This window comes from Haematobia irritans, chromosome 3, assembly GCF_050003625.1.
Source record: "Haematobia irritans isolate KBUSLIRL chromosome 3, ASM5000362v1, whole genome shotgun sequence".
Taxonomy (NCBI): domain Eukaryota; kingdom Metazoa; phylum Arthropoda; class Insecta; order Diptera; family Muscidae; genus Haematobia; species Haematobia irritans.
Genome location: NC_134399.1, coordinates 7,802,963 through 7,821,231, shown reverse-complemented (window position 1 = coordinate 7,821,231; position 18,269 = coordinate 7,802,963). Strand labels below are relative to the sequence as shown.

Here is an 18,269-nt window from a genome sequence, read left to right as displayed (position 1 = left end):
ATGAACAAAATTATTTTAAATTAATTACCTAAAACTAAATTAAATTATTGTCCTTTCACTAGAGAGAAGAATTATTTTTTCGCTGATGCACAAAAAATCACTAAACTATTTAATTAAAAAACAAGTACACACAAAAAAATATCAATTAATTTGATTGTCAATACAATTAAAATTATGTTTAAATTTGAACTAACAACGTAATTTGTAAATACAATTACGATTTTAGTCACTTTAGCAACCAATTTTGTTATATCAACAAACATTTTGTTATATCAACAAAAATTTTGTTGAACTTAAAATTTTTCTGTAACAACAATTTATTGTTAGCTCAAAAATTATAATATTATTTTCTGTGTATGTACGGCCGTAAGTTCGGCCAGGCCGAATCTTATGTACCCTCAACCATGGATTGCGCAGAAACTTCTACGAAAGACTGTCATCTACAATTGAATTACTTGGGTTGTGGTATCTTAAAACTTCTTAACATCGTTTTCTAAATTGTGAGTTAGTCCATACGTGGTATATATTAGACAAAAAAGTTATGTATAGGTAAGTCTACAAATAATTACGAATCGATATGTACTTTTGCACGGTACGTAGAGAGCCAGAATTGAAATATGCGGGTCGCTTATATGGGGGCTATATACAATTTTGAACTTTATATGGACCAATTTTTGTGTGATTGGGATCGATTTGTCTTTAAGGGTATATATAACTATAGACCGATATGAACCTAGTTAGGCATGGTTGTTAACAATGTACAAAATTTCAATTGACTAGGATGAAATTTGCTCCTCCAAGAGGCTCCAAAAAGAAATCTCGGGATCGGTTTATATTAGGGCTATATATGATTATGGACTGATATGGACCACTTTTGGCATGGTTGTTAAATATCATATACTACCACCACGTACCAAATTTCAACCAGATCGGATGAATTTGGTTTCTCCAAAAGGCACCGGAGATCAAATTTGGGGATCGGTTTATATGGGGGCTATACACAATTATGGACCGATGTGGACCAATTTTTGCATGGTTGTTGGATACCATATACTAACATCACGTACCAAATATCAACCGAATCAGATGAATTTTGATCTTCCAAGAGGCTCCGGAGTTCAAATCTGGTGATAGGTTTATATGGGGGCTCTATATAATTATGGACCGATTTCGACCAATTTTTGCATTGGTGTTTTAGGCCATCTATTAACACCACGTACCAAATTTCAACTGAATCAGATGAACTATGGTCTTCCAAGGGGCTCAGGAGTTCAGATCTGGGGATCGGTTTATATGGGGGCTATATATAATTATGGACCGATGTTGACCAATTTTTGCATGGTCATTAGAGACCATATACTAACACCATGTACGAAATTTCAGCCAGATCGGATGAAATTTGCTTCTCTTAGAGGCTCCGCAAGCCAAATCTGGGGATCGGTTTATATGGGGGCTATATATAATTATGGACCGATGTGGACCAATTTCTGCATGGTTGTTAGAGATCATATGCTGACATCATGTACCAAATTTCAGGCGGATCGGATGAAATTTGCTTCTCTTAGAGGCTCCGCAAGCCAAATCTGGGGATCGGTTTATATGGGGGCTATATATAATTATGGACCGATTTCGACCAATTTTTGCATTGGTGTTTGAGACCATATATTAACACCACGTACCAAATGTCAACTGAATCAGATGAATTTTGGTCTTCCAAGAGGCGTAGGAGGTCAACTCTGGTGATCGGTTTATATGGGGGCTATATATAATTATGGACCGATGTGGACCAATTTTTGCATGGTCATTAGAGACCATATACTAACACTATGTACCAAATTTCAGCCGGATCGGATGAAATTTGCTTCTCTTAGAGGCTCCGCAAGCCAAATCGGGGGATCGGTTTATATGGGGGCTATATATGGACCGATGTGAACCAATTTTTGCATAGTTGCTAGAGACCATGTGCTGACACTACGTACCAAATTTCAGCCGGATCGGATGAAATTTGAAATTTGGGTGTCCGTTTATATGGACAAATTTGGGTGTCCGTTTATATGGGGGGTTTATATAATTAAGGACCGATTTCGACCAATTTTTGCATGGTTGTTTGATGCCATATATTAACACCACGTACCAAATTTCAACTGCATCAGATGAATTTTGGTCTTCCAAGAGACGTAGGAGGCCAAATCTGGTGATAGGTTAATATGGGGGCTATATATAATTATGGACCGATGTTGACCAATTTTTGCATGGTTGTTAGAGACCATATACTAACACCATGTACAAAATTTCAGCCAGATCGGATAAAATTTGCTTCTCCTAGAGGCTCTGCAAGCCAAATCTGGTGATCGGTTTATATGGAGGCTATATATAACTATGGACCGATGTGGACCAATTTTTGCATGGTTGTTAGAGATCATATGCTGACACCATGTACCAAATTTCAGCGGGATCGGATGAAATTTGCTTCTCTTAGAGGCTCCGCAAGCCACATCTGGGGATCGGTTTATATGGGGGCTATATATAATTATGGACCGATTTTTGCATGGATGTTTGAGGCCATCTATTAACACCACGTACCAAATTTCAACTGCATTAGATGAATTTTGGTCTTCCCAGAGGCGTAGGAGGTCAAATCTGATGATAGGTTACTATGGGGGCTATATATAATTATGGACCGATGTGGACCAATTTTTCCATGGTAGTTAGAGACCATATACTAACATCATGTACCAAATTTCAGCCGGATCAAATGAAATTTGCTTCTCGTAGAGGCCCCGCAAGCTATATCTGGTAATCGGTTTATATGGAGGCTATATATAATTATGGACCGATGTGGACCAATTTTTGCATGGTTGTTGGATACCATATACTAACATCATGTACCAAATTTCAGCCAGATCGGATGAAATTTGCTTCTCTTAGAGGCTCCGCAAGCCAAATCTGGTGATCGGTTTATATGGAGGCTATATATAATTATGAACCGATGTGAACCGATTTTTGCATGGTCATTAAAGACCATATACTAACACTATGTACCAAATTTCAGGCGGATCGGATGAAATTTGCTTCTCTTAGAGGCTCCGCAAGCCAAATCGGAGGATCGGTTTATATGGGGGCTATATATAATTATGGACCGATGTGGACCAATTTTTGCATGGTTGTTAGATACCATATTCTAACACAATGTGCCAAATTTCAACCGGATCGGATGAAATTTGCTTCTCTTAGAGGCTCCGCAAGCCAAATCGGCGCATCGGTGTATATGGGGGCTATATATAATTATGGACCGATGTGGACCAATTTCTGCATGGTTGTTAGAGATCATATGCTGACACTACGTACCAAATTTCAGCCGGATCGGATGAAATTTGCTTCTCTTAGAGGCTCCGCAAGCCAAATCTGGTGATCGGTTTATATGGGGGCTATATATAATTATGGACCGATGTGGACCAATTTCTGCATAGTTATTAGAGATCATATGCTGACACCATATACCAAATTTCAGCCGGATCGGATGAAATTTGCTTCTCTTAGAGGCTCCGCAAGCCACATCTGGGGATCGGTTTATATGGGGGCTATATATAATTATGGACCGATTTCGACTAATTTTTGCATGGGTGTTTAAGACCATATATTAACACCACGTACGTACGTATTTCAGCCGGATCGGATGAAATTTGGGTGCCCGTTTATATGGGGGCTATTCGTAAAAGTGTTCCGATATGGCCCATTTGCAATACCATCCGACCTGCATCAATAACAACTACTTGTGCCAAGTTTCAAGTCGATAGCTTGTTTCGTTCGGAAGTTAGCGTGATTTCAACAGACGGACGGACATGCTCAGATCGACTCAGAATTTCACCACGACCCAGAATATATATACTTTATGGGGTCTTATAGCAATATTTCGATGTGTTACAAACGGAATGACAAAGTTAATATACCCCCATCCTATGGTGGAGGGTATAAAAATTAAATGTAGCAATAAAAAAAATTAAAAATATAAGAAATTTATCTACAAACTTAATTTAATTTTTTTAATAAATTTTTTGTAATAAAATTTTCAATAAAGATAATTTATAAACAATAATTTAAAAAATAAAACTTTCACTAGAGAAAAAGACTAAGTCTTAAGTACATACAAAAAAATATTTTTCAATCACGAAATTAATTCATCCAATTAATTTATAATTCAAATGTTTTCAGTCACAGAAATGATAGTAAGAATCACCAAAGCCAATTAAAAATTAATCGAATTAAAAAATTAATTGATATAAGTAATTTTTGCGTTGGATTTATATTCCAATTAAAATGTTTTTCGAAACAATGTAACCAGTTTAATAATAGATTTCAATCTGTTGTTGCAGTAATGTAATAACAAATTGAAATCGAAAAAATAAGATTAAGGGATTGTAGCTATATGAGAAGATGATGCACAGTGGTGGTGAAAAAAAAAATGATTCATATTAGGAGAAGTGATTCTCGTATGTAATTTCCATAAGAAATTAGCATATAAGACCCAAATTGAATCATCTTACCCAGCCAGATCTTACTAAAGACTATGGAAATGTGGATTAGCCAACACTGAAACATATGTATGTATGAGTATCTGGCATTTTTTTTTTTTTTTCAATAGCATAATAATACCAATTCCTTAATCTTCATGTTCAATTAGCTCGCATTTAAAATTGTAATTAATTAAATTTTTAATTGAATATTTTTTAAAACTCAATTACAATTTTAATTGGAAACATTTTCGTGATATTTTTTGCTGTGTATGTTGCCTTGCTAATGCACCTTAAAAAATCCCTAAATTAATTAATACAAAATATTGTTAATGAAATAAGTTCAATCTCGAAATAATCATAATAAAATAAAATATTAAAAACTTTATTGATTTCGTTGGTTTAGTTTAATTATGTTAAAAATGTACTAAATGTTAGAATAAGATTATAGCAATATAGTATATACTACTAATGTAATATATTATAATAAATTTATTATAGATCAATACTTCCTGAAGAAGCAATTCAAGAAAATTGCGAAATATTGAAGAAAATATAAATAAAAACATATAGATCTCAAGCTCGAAAAAACATAGGATTTTCATTTGAAAAACAAAGATCGAAAAAGCACAAAAATCAAAAATATTTTTTTAATTATTATTTTAATTATTTATTGATTGAATTACTAATTTATTGAACTTTTTCGATTATATAAAATTTTTGTGTTTGTCAATTGCGATTTCTTTTCAAAATACCTACGTATTATTATTTTTATAATAAAATAATATTAAAGCTTTTAACTGGAATAATAAAATAATTGATTAAAATTTATTTGATTTATTTGAGTTTGTTTTATTAAATTTTGTATTTATTTAAATACAAATTTAATTGGATTTTTTATTTCATTAAATATTTTTTGACCAATTAAATTTTTATTTAAAAACCAACATATTAACATTTTAATATTTTTTATTTATTTAATTTAAAGTGGATTGGGATAATTAATTTTTTAATTGGAAAAATAAAAATATTTGATTATTCCCTAATCACATAGAGATCAGAAATATTGTTTTAGACTCCATAAAATATATACCGATCGACTCAGAATCACCTGAGTCGATTTAGCTCTTGGTGTCCGTCCATCCATCCGTCCCTCTGTCCATGTATTTCTTGTTCGTAGGATTCTAGACGCATTTATTGCCGATTTTGATGAAATTTAGTTATTGAATTTTGAACAAATCGGACCAAAATTAGATATAGCCCCAATATATATGTGTCGTATTGCGATTATTTACTAACCGACCATCTTCAAAGGCAACACAAAATAATTTTTTTGGACTATGTGAAATCTCATCGAATTTTTTTTATATGTATTTCATATGTTCCGAATCTATATCGAAGGTTATATGAATTTCGGCTTGTAAAGCTAAATGTCATACTTATTTTTTTTTAAATTAGAATCCCCTTCAATACTGATATTTTTTTCAAGGCTCTTCAATAACAACAAAAAATCCCTAAATTTATCTCGTTATGTCATTTCTCTTGGTTTTCTTCAATTTACTTGCAATTCTTTTTTTCTCTACCAATAAACAAAAAAATATTCAAATCGCTCTAAATCTCTTCCCTTACCTCACCAATCATTTCATGGTTTATTCAATGGAAATTTTCCATTGCTAGCAAAAATCGCTTTAGGGTCTCAACAATGGAAATGTTAACATTTTCAAATGATAACGGCAACATCCGTCCCAATGATGTGGTGGATGGATGCTGTGAATGTTGTTTTTTTTTTTTTTTGTTTTTTTGCTATCCCCAGTTCAATTCAGTTCAATAAGTTTGCAGACACCTGTCAATGTTTTGTGGGAACACAGAATAAATGAATGACTGATGGCACATTGAATATAACTTTTGCTGGTTGAACTTTACATTGATACAAAGGTTTCCGTTGAGCTTTATTTTTTTATTTCAATTTTCGCTTTTTAAGCTTCATTTCAATTTTTAATGCATAAACTTGAAATGGATACACGGATTTCCTTTTAACTGTACAACCAATGAAGTGACAGAAGACCTCTGCTGAATATATTTACAAAAATCAAAAAAAAACCTGAACCATATGGAGGATTAACCAATGTAACCAAGAATACTAAATACTCAAGTTCTAGATACCCATACATGCTTGTCGTGTGGTTAATGTTTAACGAAGATAAGTGAAATGTCTAACCCCAAGGTGCTTAGAAGGAAGGGAGGACCCAATGCTGTTTGGCTATATTGTGGTTGCCAGGCAAGCAAGGAAAATATTGACACTTGACAATGGCATAGCTTGTATCACAAATGTCTGGATGTGTTAATGAATACACGACATGAAATGTGTGGGTTTTGTGTGATGAAATCAAAAGAAGCCTTCATTATTTTAATCGGGCACTTGAATATGAAATTTACACAATGCTGAAAATATCAACGATAATAACAATGCCATCATCAACAGCCAACCAAGCAGACAGCCATCACAATCATTATGTGTACTCGTATATTTCTCTCTATATTTGTATATAATGTTGTTTTTTTTTTTTGTTTTACAAACACAAATCAACTCTCCTAGCCTTGGTGCGTATAAGTGTTGTGTATGGCATTAATATTAATCATACGCAATGGTGTTGAAATATTAATCGAAAATAATCAAAATTCACGATAATGGTGGTGGGGAGTATGTGTGTGTGTTTGTGGTTGTGTTTGTTGTATTCAAGGATATAGATATGCATGGTTGAATAGATAATTATGAGTGCTAAATTGAAATCAAACTACAGCCTATAAAGCTAACTTATATCGCTAAGTCATTTATTGTGGTTCTAATATATTGCCTAGTTTTAGGAGTCAATTAGATAAATCTATAGCGATTGAGAATTTCAATTTTTTTTAATTTTCGGAATCATAAATTTTTTGGAAAGAAAATTTAATTGATCCAATTAATTATACCCTTCCCCATAGGATGGGGGTATATTAACTTTGTCATTCCGTTTGTAACACATCGAAATATTGCTATAAGACCCTATAAAGTATATATATTCTGGGTCGTGGTGAAATTCTGAGTCGATCTGAGCATGTCCGTCTGTCCGTCCGTCGTTAGTACTTGTCTCTAACAACTATGCAAAAATTGGTCCACATCGGTCCATAATTATATATTGGCCCCATATAAACCGATCCCCCGATTTGGCTTGCGGAGCTTCTAAGAGAAGCAAATTTCATCCGATCCGGCTGAAATTTGGTACATGGTGTTGGTATATGGTCTCTAACAACCATGCAAAAATTGGTCCACATCGGTCAATAATTATATATCGCCCCCATATAAACCGATCCCCCGATTTGGCTTGCCGATCCTCTAAGAGAATCAAATTTCATCCGATCCGGCTGAAATTTGATACATGGTGTTGGTATATGGTCTCTAACAACCATGCAAAAATTGGTCCACATCGGTCAATAATTATATATAGCCTTTGGCTTGCGGAGCCTCTAAGAGAAGCAAATTTTTGTCCGATCCGGCTGAAATTTGGTACATGGTGTTAGTATATGGTCTCTAACAACCATGCAAAAATTGGTCCATATCGGTCCATAATTATATATAGCCCCCATATAAACCGATCCCCAGATTTGGCTTGCGGAGCCTCTAAGAGAAGCAAATTTTTGTCCGATCCTGCTGAAATTTGGTACGTAGTGTTAGTACATGGTCTCTAACAACCATGCAAAAATTGGTCCACATCGGTGCATAATTTATATAGCCCCCAAATAACCCGATCCCCCGATTTGGCTTGCCGAGAAGCAAATTTCATCCGATCCGGCTGAAATTTGGTACATGGTGTTGGTATATGGTCTCTACCAACCACGCAAAAATTGGTCCGCATCGGTCCATAATTATATATAGCCCCCATATAAACCGATCCCCAGATTTGCCTTGCGGAGCCTCTAAGAGAAGCAAATTTTTGTCCGATCCTGCTGAAATTTGGTACGTAGTGTTAGTACATGGTCTCTAACAACTATGCAAAACTTGGTCCACATCTTTCAATAATTGTATATAGCCCCCATATAAACCGATCCCCCGATTTGGCTTGCCGAGCCTCTAAGAGAAGCAAATTTCATCCGATCCGGCTCAAATTTGGTACATGGTGTTTGTATATGGTCTCTAACAACCACGCAAAAATTGGTCCGCATCGGTCCATAATTATATATAGCCCCCATATAAACCGATCCCCAGATTTGGCTTGCGGAGCCTCTAAGAGAAGCAAACTTCATCCGATCCGGCTGACATTTGGTACATGGTGTTAGTATATGGTCTCTAACAACCATGCAAAAATTGGTCCGCATCGATCCATAATTATATATAGCCCCCATATAAACCGATCCCCCGATTTGGCTTGCGGAGCCTTTAACAGAAACAAATTTCATCCGATCCGGCTGAAATTTGGTACGTAGTGTTAGTACATGGTCTCTAACAAACATGCAAAAATTGGTCTATATCGGTCCATAATTATATATAGCCCCCATATAAACCGATCCCCAGATTTGGCTTGCGGAGCCTCTAAGAGAAGCAAATTTTTGTCCGATCCTGCTGAAATTTGGTACGTAGTGTTAGTACATGGTCTCTAACAACTATGCAAAAATTGGTCCACATCTTTCAATAATTGTATATAGCCCCCATATAAACCGATCCCCAGATTTGGCTTGCGGACCCTCTAAGAGAAGCAAATTTCATCCGATCCGGCTGAAATTTGGTACATGGTATTGGTATATAGTCTCTAACAACCATGCAAAAATTGGTCCACATCGGTCCATAATTATATATAGCCCCCATATAAACCGATCCACCGATTTGGCCTGCCGAGCCTCTAAGAGAAGCAAATTTCATCAGATCCGCCTGAAATTTGGTACATGGTGTTGGTATATGGTCTCTAACGACCATGCAAAAATTGGTCCACATCGGTCCATAATTATATATAGCCCCCATATAAAACGTTCTCCAGATTTCACCTTCGGTGCCTCTTGGAGGAGCAAAATTCATCCAATCCGGTTCAAATTAGGAACGTGGTGTTAGTATATGGTCGCTAACAACCATACCAAAATTGGTCCAATCACACAAAAATTGGTCCATATCGGTTCATAATCATGGTTGCCACTAGAGCCAAAAATAGTCTACCAAAATTTTATTTCTATAGAAAATTTTGTCAAAATTCTATTTCTGTAGAAAATTTTGTCAAAGTTTTATTTCTAGAGAAAATTTTGATAAAATTTTATTCGGTTCATAATAAAATTTTCATCATTGTCAAAATTTTATTTCTATAGAAAATTTTGTTCAAATTTTATTCGGTTCATAATCATGGTTGCCACTCGAGCCAAAAATAATCTACCAAGATTTTATTTCTATAGAAAATTTTGTCAAAAGTTTATTTCTAGAGAAAATTTTGTTAAAATTTTATTTCTGTAGAAAATTTTGTCAAAATTTTTATTTCTACAGAAAATTGTGTGAAAATTTTTATTTCTACAGAAAATTGTGTGAAAATTTTATTTCTATAGAAAATTTTGTTAAAATTTTATTTCTGTAGAAAATTTTGTCAAAATTTTATGTCTACTTTGTCAAACTGAATTATATACGTAATGGATCGATCTTTTTTGATTTAATATATACCACGTATGGACTTACATACAATTTAGAAGATGGTGTTAGGAGGTTTTAGGATACCTTGCCATCGGCAAGCGTTACCGCAACTTAAGTAATTCGATTGTGGATGGCAGTGTTTAGAAGAAGTTTCTACGCAATCCATGATGGAGGGTACATAAGCTTCGGCCTGGCCGAACTTACGGCCGTATATACTTGTTTTTATTAAAAAAAAAAGTATTGTAAAAAAGTTTATCATCAAAGCACAATTTTACTATTTTATAACAATAATATTTTTATTAAATATAGTTTATTTAAATCAAATATTAATGGAAGTAGTTAATTTTAAATTATTAAAAATTAATTAAAAGAAATATATTCAAGAACAGACGGACGGACAGATTGGTTGACAACTGTTATTTTTATTTTATTCATTTATTGGGGGGTAGCAAATGCAGTATCACAATGATATTTCGGGCTCCCTCATATTGGAGTATACCGACTAAAACCCACTCCATTTAGGGAGATGTAACCACATCGGAACAACTTTCCGTATTATTTCAAGGTGGTTCCCTCTGTGGCCATTATGTGAAATAGTCCGCTCATTTTTTCTCTGTAGTCATCGTTTCTCGTTCACAGGCTATCCAAAACAAATTTAGTATTCGTTAGCAGTAACGCTACACTTTCTGTGAACTATCCTCTGGAGGTATCATTTTTTTTTTTCAATTAAATTTGATGTTTTTATGTTATTTTATTTTTTTGGAGGATTCATATTGAAACAATAAAAGATTAAAATAACATACAATATTCACAGTTTCCTAAAAGTATGAATTACCTTCATTGTTATTTTGGGGTACCAACCTAAAATCATGCTATTCTTGGATTAATACTAAAAACGCCTCGAAGTATGTATTTCCTCTAGGCTAATAATGGTAATAAAAAACATTTCATTCAATACCACCAAAAACATACTACCACATAACCGTCTTTAATCCCCTTATTGACCATATTTCAAATTTTCTCCTATTTCCCAACTATTCCCTGTATATATTTTGCCAATTGCACCGGAGTAAGACAACGTCCACCGCAATGAATGTCCATAATGGCAAATTAATTAAAATCCACAACTGTGACTAGACTTCATTATGTTAACTGATTGCAATGATTTGCCTCTAATAAATGCCATAAATCATAGCTACCAAATAGCTTTTGATATAGGTACAGGTTAAAATATGGACCAATGGCTTTTAACGAATTAGCGATAAATGTGTCAAATTAATTACCATCATCGTCGTTCATTGACAAAAATTATATTCACCTGGTGCACAAAACGGTAATGACATTAGACAATGTAAAGTAGAACGACAAATGGTAAAATGGACGAAATTTCATTAAATGCCAAGGGGAATTCAATAAGAGCCCAAAAGTATGCTAATGATTTAGATTATAAAACAAGGAAAAGGATTCTGGAGAATCTGCATGAGGGTTGCTATTTAGAATTTGTACAGTTTCTTCTATTATGATAGAAATCTATAAATCCGTGAAATCTACCTGGATTATTAAAACTAAGATCAACAAAATTTTCTTTGGTATTAAAAATTCTCCAAATTATAGCATTGGCACTATCTTCTTTTTTATTTAAAATATTATTATAATATATGAAATCTATTCCTTATTCTCCCTAAAATATAATTGTTTTCATAAACTTTAGCTTTGGGGAAATACAAAACGCCTTAATATCCTCTTTTTCTCGGGTTCTATGGTAAGCCCAAAAACATGCTTTAAATTTCATAGAATTTTAGAAAAATTGTGTTTATCTTGGCATATTTGAGACGACATTATTGTGGTCTCATAAACTTTGATATTTTTTCTCTGCCACATCTCTCTCTTTCTCCCTGCTCATATTAAAAACTAAGCGATTAACCATATATCACATGAGAGGAAACCCCCGCCTCCCCCATGATATGCAACAAAAACCAGAAATAAAGGCCGGGATATTTTGTCAAGCGTGAATTTTTGCCAACCATTAGAGGAAGTATGCCAAACAAAACGGTAACGCATTAGAATAAATGGCTAACAAATATTTGAACACATGATACATACACTGTGGCGGATGGCGGAAGATTGTATATCCGTGTACAAATGTATGTGTTTGCGCGTGTCATGTCTGTATTTATGTGTTCGTGTATGGCATAATCGTTGACCCTCCTGAGTAGGCCATATTTAATAGACATTCAGCCTTCAGCAATTTCGTTTTTTTTTTTTTTTTGGACCACCAAAAACCTAAAAATGTTTGTTACCAGACATTGGAATGAGAATTTTTGTTTCTCGCCCATTTGCTCCATATGGTCTTCTCAACTATGTGAACTATTGTAGCTTGACATGTGGTCGTGGGTTTTATCCTATTTCCTGAGGCTACTGTGAAATTCTAGCATTTTTGTTTAATGCTATGTGTTCGTCATACCATTGCCATTTGGGTTTTTTTTTTGCAAATTAAAATTCAACCAAAATAATTTGGCTCTTATGTGTATCTTGTTTGACTAGGACTATCTATTTTACGTGGTTCTTTCTATTGATATAATGTGTCACATGATCTCATATCACACATTTTCACCCCTAAGTGTGTTAAAGAAATACATGGATGGTTTTCTCATTCACATGATTACGTGACTGTTTTGTCGAAAATCTTAAGTCCATCATCTTATGCTATGGTCACACTGGGCAAATATCTGACAAAAATCAAAAAAGAATCAGTCGCCACAGCCAAACGAACAGGCATTTTTAGCTCATATTGAATATCTAACATCGTTGTAGGATTATTTTCCAAAAACCGTATCCATTTGGAAAATGGTTCTGGAAAAATGTTTGACACTCATTTTAGTCAAATTTTTGCCTAGTATGACCATAGCCTTAGGCTAATTAGTCAGGGAGTTTTTTTACTAGCAATTGCAGGATTGAAAGCATTTACCTCTTATCTTATGGCAGGAAGCATTTACGATTAGGACACAAATATAATTCTAACACAATTAAATATAAGAAATTGTCAAATTAAAGACAAGGAAACCTAGAGGTTCATTTTTAAAATATAGCATAATTTTAGGAGGCAAATTCAATCTTCGAAAGAAAAATTTCGTTAATTTATTGCAATCGTAATAGTCTTCCCTATTAGGAATTTATGGTATGGTGGTAAAACAAGCTATAATTATATCTGATATCTCCACTGAGCTCCCAACTTCAGGAGGTAGTGCTCGCGATTCATTTAAGCTTATTAAATGAGGCAATTGCCAAGAGATCATTAGCTCAAGAATCGACCTGCAAACACTAACACAGATGGGAACTGTGCTCTAGGTTATACTCTGAGTGGTTGAAAACTACCAACCACTCTATAAAAACAAAGTTTTGTAAAATTTTATTTATATAGCAAATTTTGTCAAAATTTTATTTCTATAGAAAATGTTTGAAAAATTTTATTTCTACGGAAAATTTTTGTAAAATTTTATTTCTATAGCATTTGCAAAATTTTATTTCTATAGAAAATTTTGTCAAAATTTTATTTCCATAGAAACCTTTCTCAAAATTTTATTTCTATAGAAAATTTTGTCAAAATTTTATTTCTATAGAAATATTTTGCAAAATTTTATTTCTATAAAAAATGTTTGCAAAATTTTATTTCTATAGAAAATTTTTGCAATATTTTATTTCTATAGAAAATTTTGTCACATTTTTATTTCTATAGGAAATTTTCTCAAAATTTTATTTCTGTAGAAAATTTTATTTCTATAGAAAATTTATTTCTCTAGAAAATTTTGTCAAAATTTTATTTCTATGGAAAATTTTATTTCTATAGAAAATTTTGTCAAAATTTTATTTCTATAGAAAATTTTTGCAAAATGTCATTTCTATAGAAAATTTTGTCAAAATTTTATATCTATAGCAAATTTTGTTTTGTTTTGTTATTGTTGGTTTTGTTCTTTAAGCATTGTTGTTGTTTTTTATTTCAGCTTAAAATTTTGTCAAAATTTTATATCTGTAGACAGTTTTGTGAAAACTTCATTTTTGCAAAATTTCCATGGAAAATTTCCATGGAAAATTTTTGCAAAATTGTATTTCTATAGAAATTTTTGTCAAAATTTTATTTCTATAGAAAATTTTGCCAAAATTTTATTTCTATAGAAAATTTTGTCAAAATTTTATTTCTATAGAAATTTTTGCAAAATTGTATTCCTATAGAAAATTTTGTCAAAATTTTATATCTATAAAAAATTTTGTCAAAATTTCATTTTTGCAAAATTTTATTTCTATGGAAAATTTTTGCAAAATTCTATTAAAAAAAAATTGTCAAAATTTTATTTCTATAGAAATATTTTGCAAAATTTTATTTCTATGGAAAATTTTTACAAAATTTTATTTCTGTAGAAAATTTTTGCAAAATTTTATATCTATAGACAATTTTGTCAAAATTTCATTTTTGTAAAATTTTCCAAAATTCCATGGGAAATTTTTGCAAAATTGTATTCCTATAGAAAACTTTGTCAAAATTTCATTTCTATAGAAAATTTTGTCAAGATTTTATTTCTATAGACATTTTTGCAAAATTTTATTTCTATAGAAATTTTTGCAAAATTGTATTCCTATAGAAAATTTTGTCAAAATTTTATATCTATAGAAAATTTTGTCAAAATTCCATTTTTGCAAAATTTTATTTCTATGGAAAATTTTTGCAAAATTCTATTAAAAAAAAATTGTCAAAATTTTATTTGTGTAGAAAATTTTTGCAAAATTTTATATCTATAGACAATTTTGTCAAAATTTCATTTTTGTAAAATTTTATTTCCATGGGAAATTTTTGCAAAATTGTATTCCTATAGAAAATTTTGTCAAAATTTCATTTCTATAAAAAATTTTGTCAAGATTTTTGCAAAATTTTATTTCTATAGAAATTTTTGCAAAATTTTATTTCTATAGAAAATTTTATCAACATTTTATTTCTATAGAAATATTTCGCAAAATTTTGTTTCTATAGAAAATTTTTGCAAAATTTTATTTCTACAGAAAATTTTGTAAAATTTTATTTCTATAGAAAATTTTTGCAAAATTTTATTTCTATAGAAAATTTTTATTTTCATAGAATATTTTGTCAAATTTTTATTTCTATAAAAATTTTTCTCAAAATTTAATTTCTATAAAAAATTTTTGCAAAATTGTATTTCTATAGAAAATTTTGTCAAAATTTTATTTCTATAGAAATTTTTGTCAAAATTTTATTTCTATAGAAATTTTTGTCAAAATTTTATTTCTATAGAAATTTTTGTCAAAATTGTATTCCTATAGAAAATTTTGTCAAAATTTTATTTCTATAGAAATTTTTGCAAAACTTTATTTCTATAGAAAATTTTGTCAAAATTTTATATGTATAGAAAATTTTGTCAAAATTTTATATCTATAGAAAGTTTTGTCAAAATTTCAAGTTTGCAAAATTTTATTTCTATGGAAAACTTTTGCAAAATTCTATTCATTTCAAAACAAAAATTGTCAACATTTTATTTCTATAGAAATATTTTGCAAAATTTTATTTCTATAGAAAATTTTTTCAAAATTCTATTTCAAAAAAAAATTGTCAAAATTTTATTTCTATAGAATTTTATTTCTTAGGTTTGCTATATAGTCATTCGCAATTTTCTGATCTTATTATAATCATTATATAGAATGGTCTTATTAATGTATGATTGCCACTACTTGAACTGGACTTCGTAATTATCAGTTTTATAATTAACGGTTGTTTATCATATTTTACTTTGTTTTTATGGTTGGGGGACCATTAAATTGAATTATTTTTGTATTATATAAGTTTTTATTATTATTTAGAATAAAATTTATTATCATTGAATATTACATATTGTTGCTCAGGATTTATATGCTATGTAATACAGTTTTTTTTTTTGGCCATACGGCATTTTGTATTATATATGTTCAATAAATAAATAAATAAATAAAAAATATTTGCAAAATTTAATATCTATAGACAATTTTGTCAAAATTTTATTTCACAGAAAATTTTGTCAAATTTTTATTTCCATAGAAAATGTTTGTCAATATTTTATTTCTATAGAAAATTTTTTCAACTTTTTATTTTCATAGAAAATTTTGTCAGAATATTATTTCTTTATAAATTTTTGTTAAAATTATATTTCTATAGAAAATTTTCTCCAAATTTTATTTCTATAGAAAATTTTGGCAAATTTTTATTTCTATAGAAAATTTTTTCAAAATTTTAGTTCTATAGAAAATTTTTTCAAAATTTTAGTTCTATAGAAAATTTTGTCAAAACTTCTATAGAAAATTTTGTCAATATTTTATTTCAATAGGAAGCTTTGTCAAAATTTTATTTGTATAGAAAATTTTGTCAAAATTTTATTTCTGTAGAAAATTTTGTTAAAATTGTATTTCTATAGAAAATTTTGACAAAATTTTATTTCTATAGAAAATTTTGTCAAAATTTTATTTCTATAGAAAATTTTGTCAAAATTTTATTTCTATAGAAAATTTTTTCAAAATTTTAGTTCTATAGAAAATTTTGTCAAAACTTCTATAGAAAATTTTGTCAATATTTTATTTCAATAGGAAGCTTTGTCAAAATTTTATTTCTATAGAAAATTTTGTCAAAATTTTATTTCAATAGGAAACTTTGTCAACATTTTATTTCTCTAGAAAATTTTGTCAAAATTTTATTTTTATAGAAAATTTTGTCAAATTTTTATTTCTATAGAAAATTTTTGTCAATATTTTATTTCTATAGAAAATTTTGTCAAATTTTTATTTCCATAGAAAATTTTGTCAAAATTTTATTTATATATATAAATTTTTGTTAAAATTATATTTCTATAAAAAAAATTTGCAAAATTTTATTTCTATAAAAAATTTTTGCAAAATTTTATTTCTATAGAAAATTTTGTCAAAATTGTATTTCTATAGAAAATTTTGTCAAAATTTTATTTCTATAAAAAACTTTTTCAAAATTTTATTTCTGTAGAAAATTTTTGCAAAATTTTGTTTCTATAGAAATTTTGTGAAGGACCTCATAGTTGAAGAGGAATAATTTGCAAAATCTACAAAAACACCAAGAATTCTAAAACAGTTAAAAATCTGCCATTTTGGTAGAGTTCTACCAACTGCGGCCACCGTGGTCATAACCCACAGTATGTTTGGAAATGAATACTTTCCCAGCATTCACACCTTCAATATGCGGTCCGTCAATACTACGTCTTACAATTTTGTGAGTTTATCCTCCACTATAGGGCATTTGGATGTGGCATTTAAAGCTTTGGATCGTAAATTATAAGTGTACGCCCTAAATATATGCGAAAATCAGAAGCAAAAGTTTTGAAACAAAAAGGAGGGCTGTTAACCACGTACCATAGTACTTCTCTACCGGCTACCTTAGACTTGTACACAACGAAACCTTCCAAAAATCTGATTGAGCTAACAATGTTTTCTTGCCTTTTTAGTCTATGTTTTTACATGAAACAAATTGCGAAAATTATCTCACAACAAATGTTCTCTCTTAACCTCTGTCTCTCTCTCTCTCTCTCTCTTTGTATCTTTCCAGGCGAACGACTCATTCAGTATGCTAGCGAAAATCTAGTCACTGAAGTTTTGATACATCCTCAATACAATACACTCATCCAATGTATGCGTAATATGTTGAGCAGCTTTACCCGGCATCGTCATATCATTCATGCTGGCTATACCTTTTCCAGTAATGGTTCCTGGATACTACAGGTTCGTAAGGGGAAACATTTTGGTTTTAATTATTGCCAAAACTCTATGTCATGATATTTTTTTAGGATGGAACCTTTTCGGTTGGAGATTTTGCTGAAGCATTCCAAGAACATGATGTTCAGAGAGTTATACGAGCCTATGCCGATACCATTAGCATGAATATACATTGTGCTGATGCCGGCCTTTGGCATACATTGCCGGATAAAAGCTATGCTCGCTTATGTAAGATACGCATTAATCCCGTTGACGTTTTGGATACCAGCAGTGAGAGTATTAATGCTTTTATAGGTAATCTATTGAAGGCAGTAACAAAAGTTGGCCAGGATTTTTATGATCAA

General features: G+C 30.9%; 1 protein-coding gene across 2 annotated transcripts in view; it reads left to right on the top strand.

Annotated features, from left to right (window-relative positions):
* Positions 1-18,269, top strand: part of futsch — a 298,432-nt gene that overhangs the window by 251,560 nt on the left and 28,603 nt on the right. For both annotated transcript variants that reach the window (XM_075298232.1, XM_075298233.1), the window contains exons 4-5: positions 17,759-17,931; positions 17,997-18,219. In XM_075298232.1, the coding sequence (XP_075154347.1) occupies positions 17,759-17,931; positions 17,997-18,219 (396 nt within the window). The remainder of the gene's footprint in view (positions 1-17,758; positions 17,932-17,996; positions 18,220-18,269) is intronic.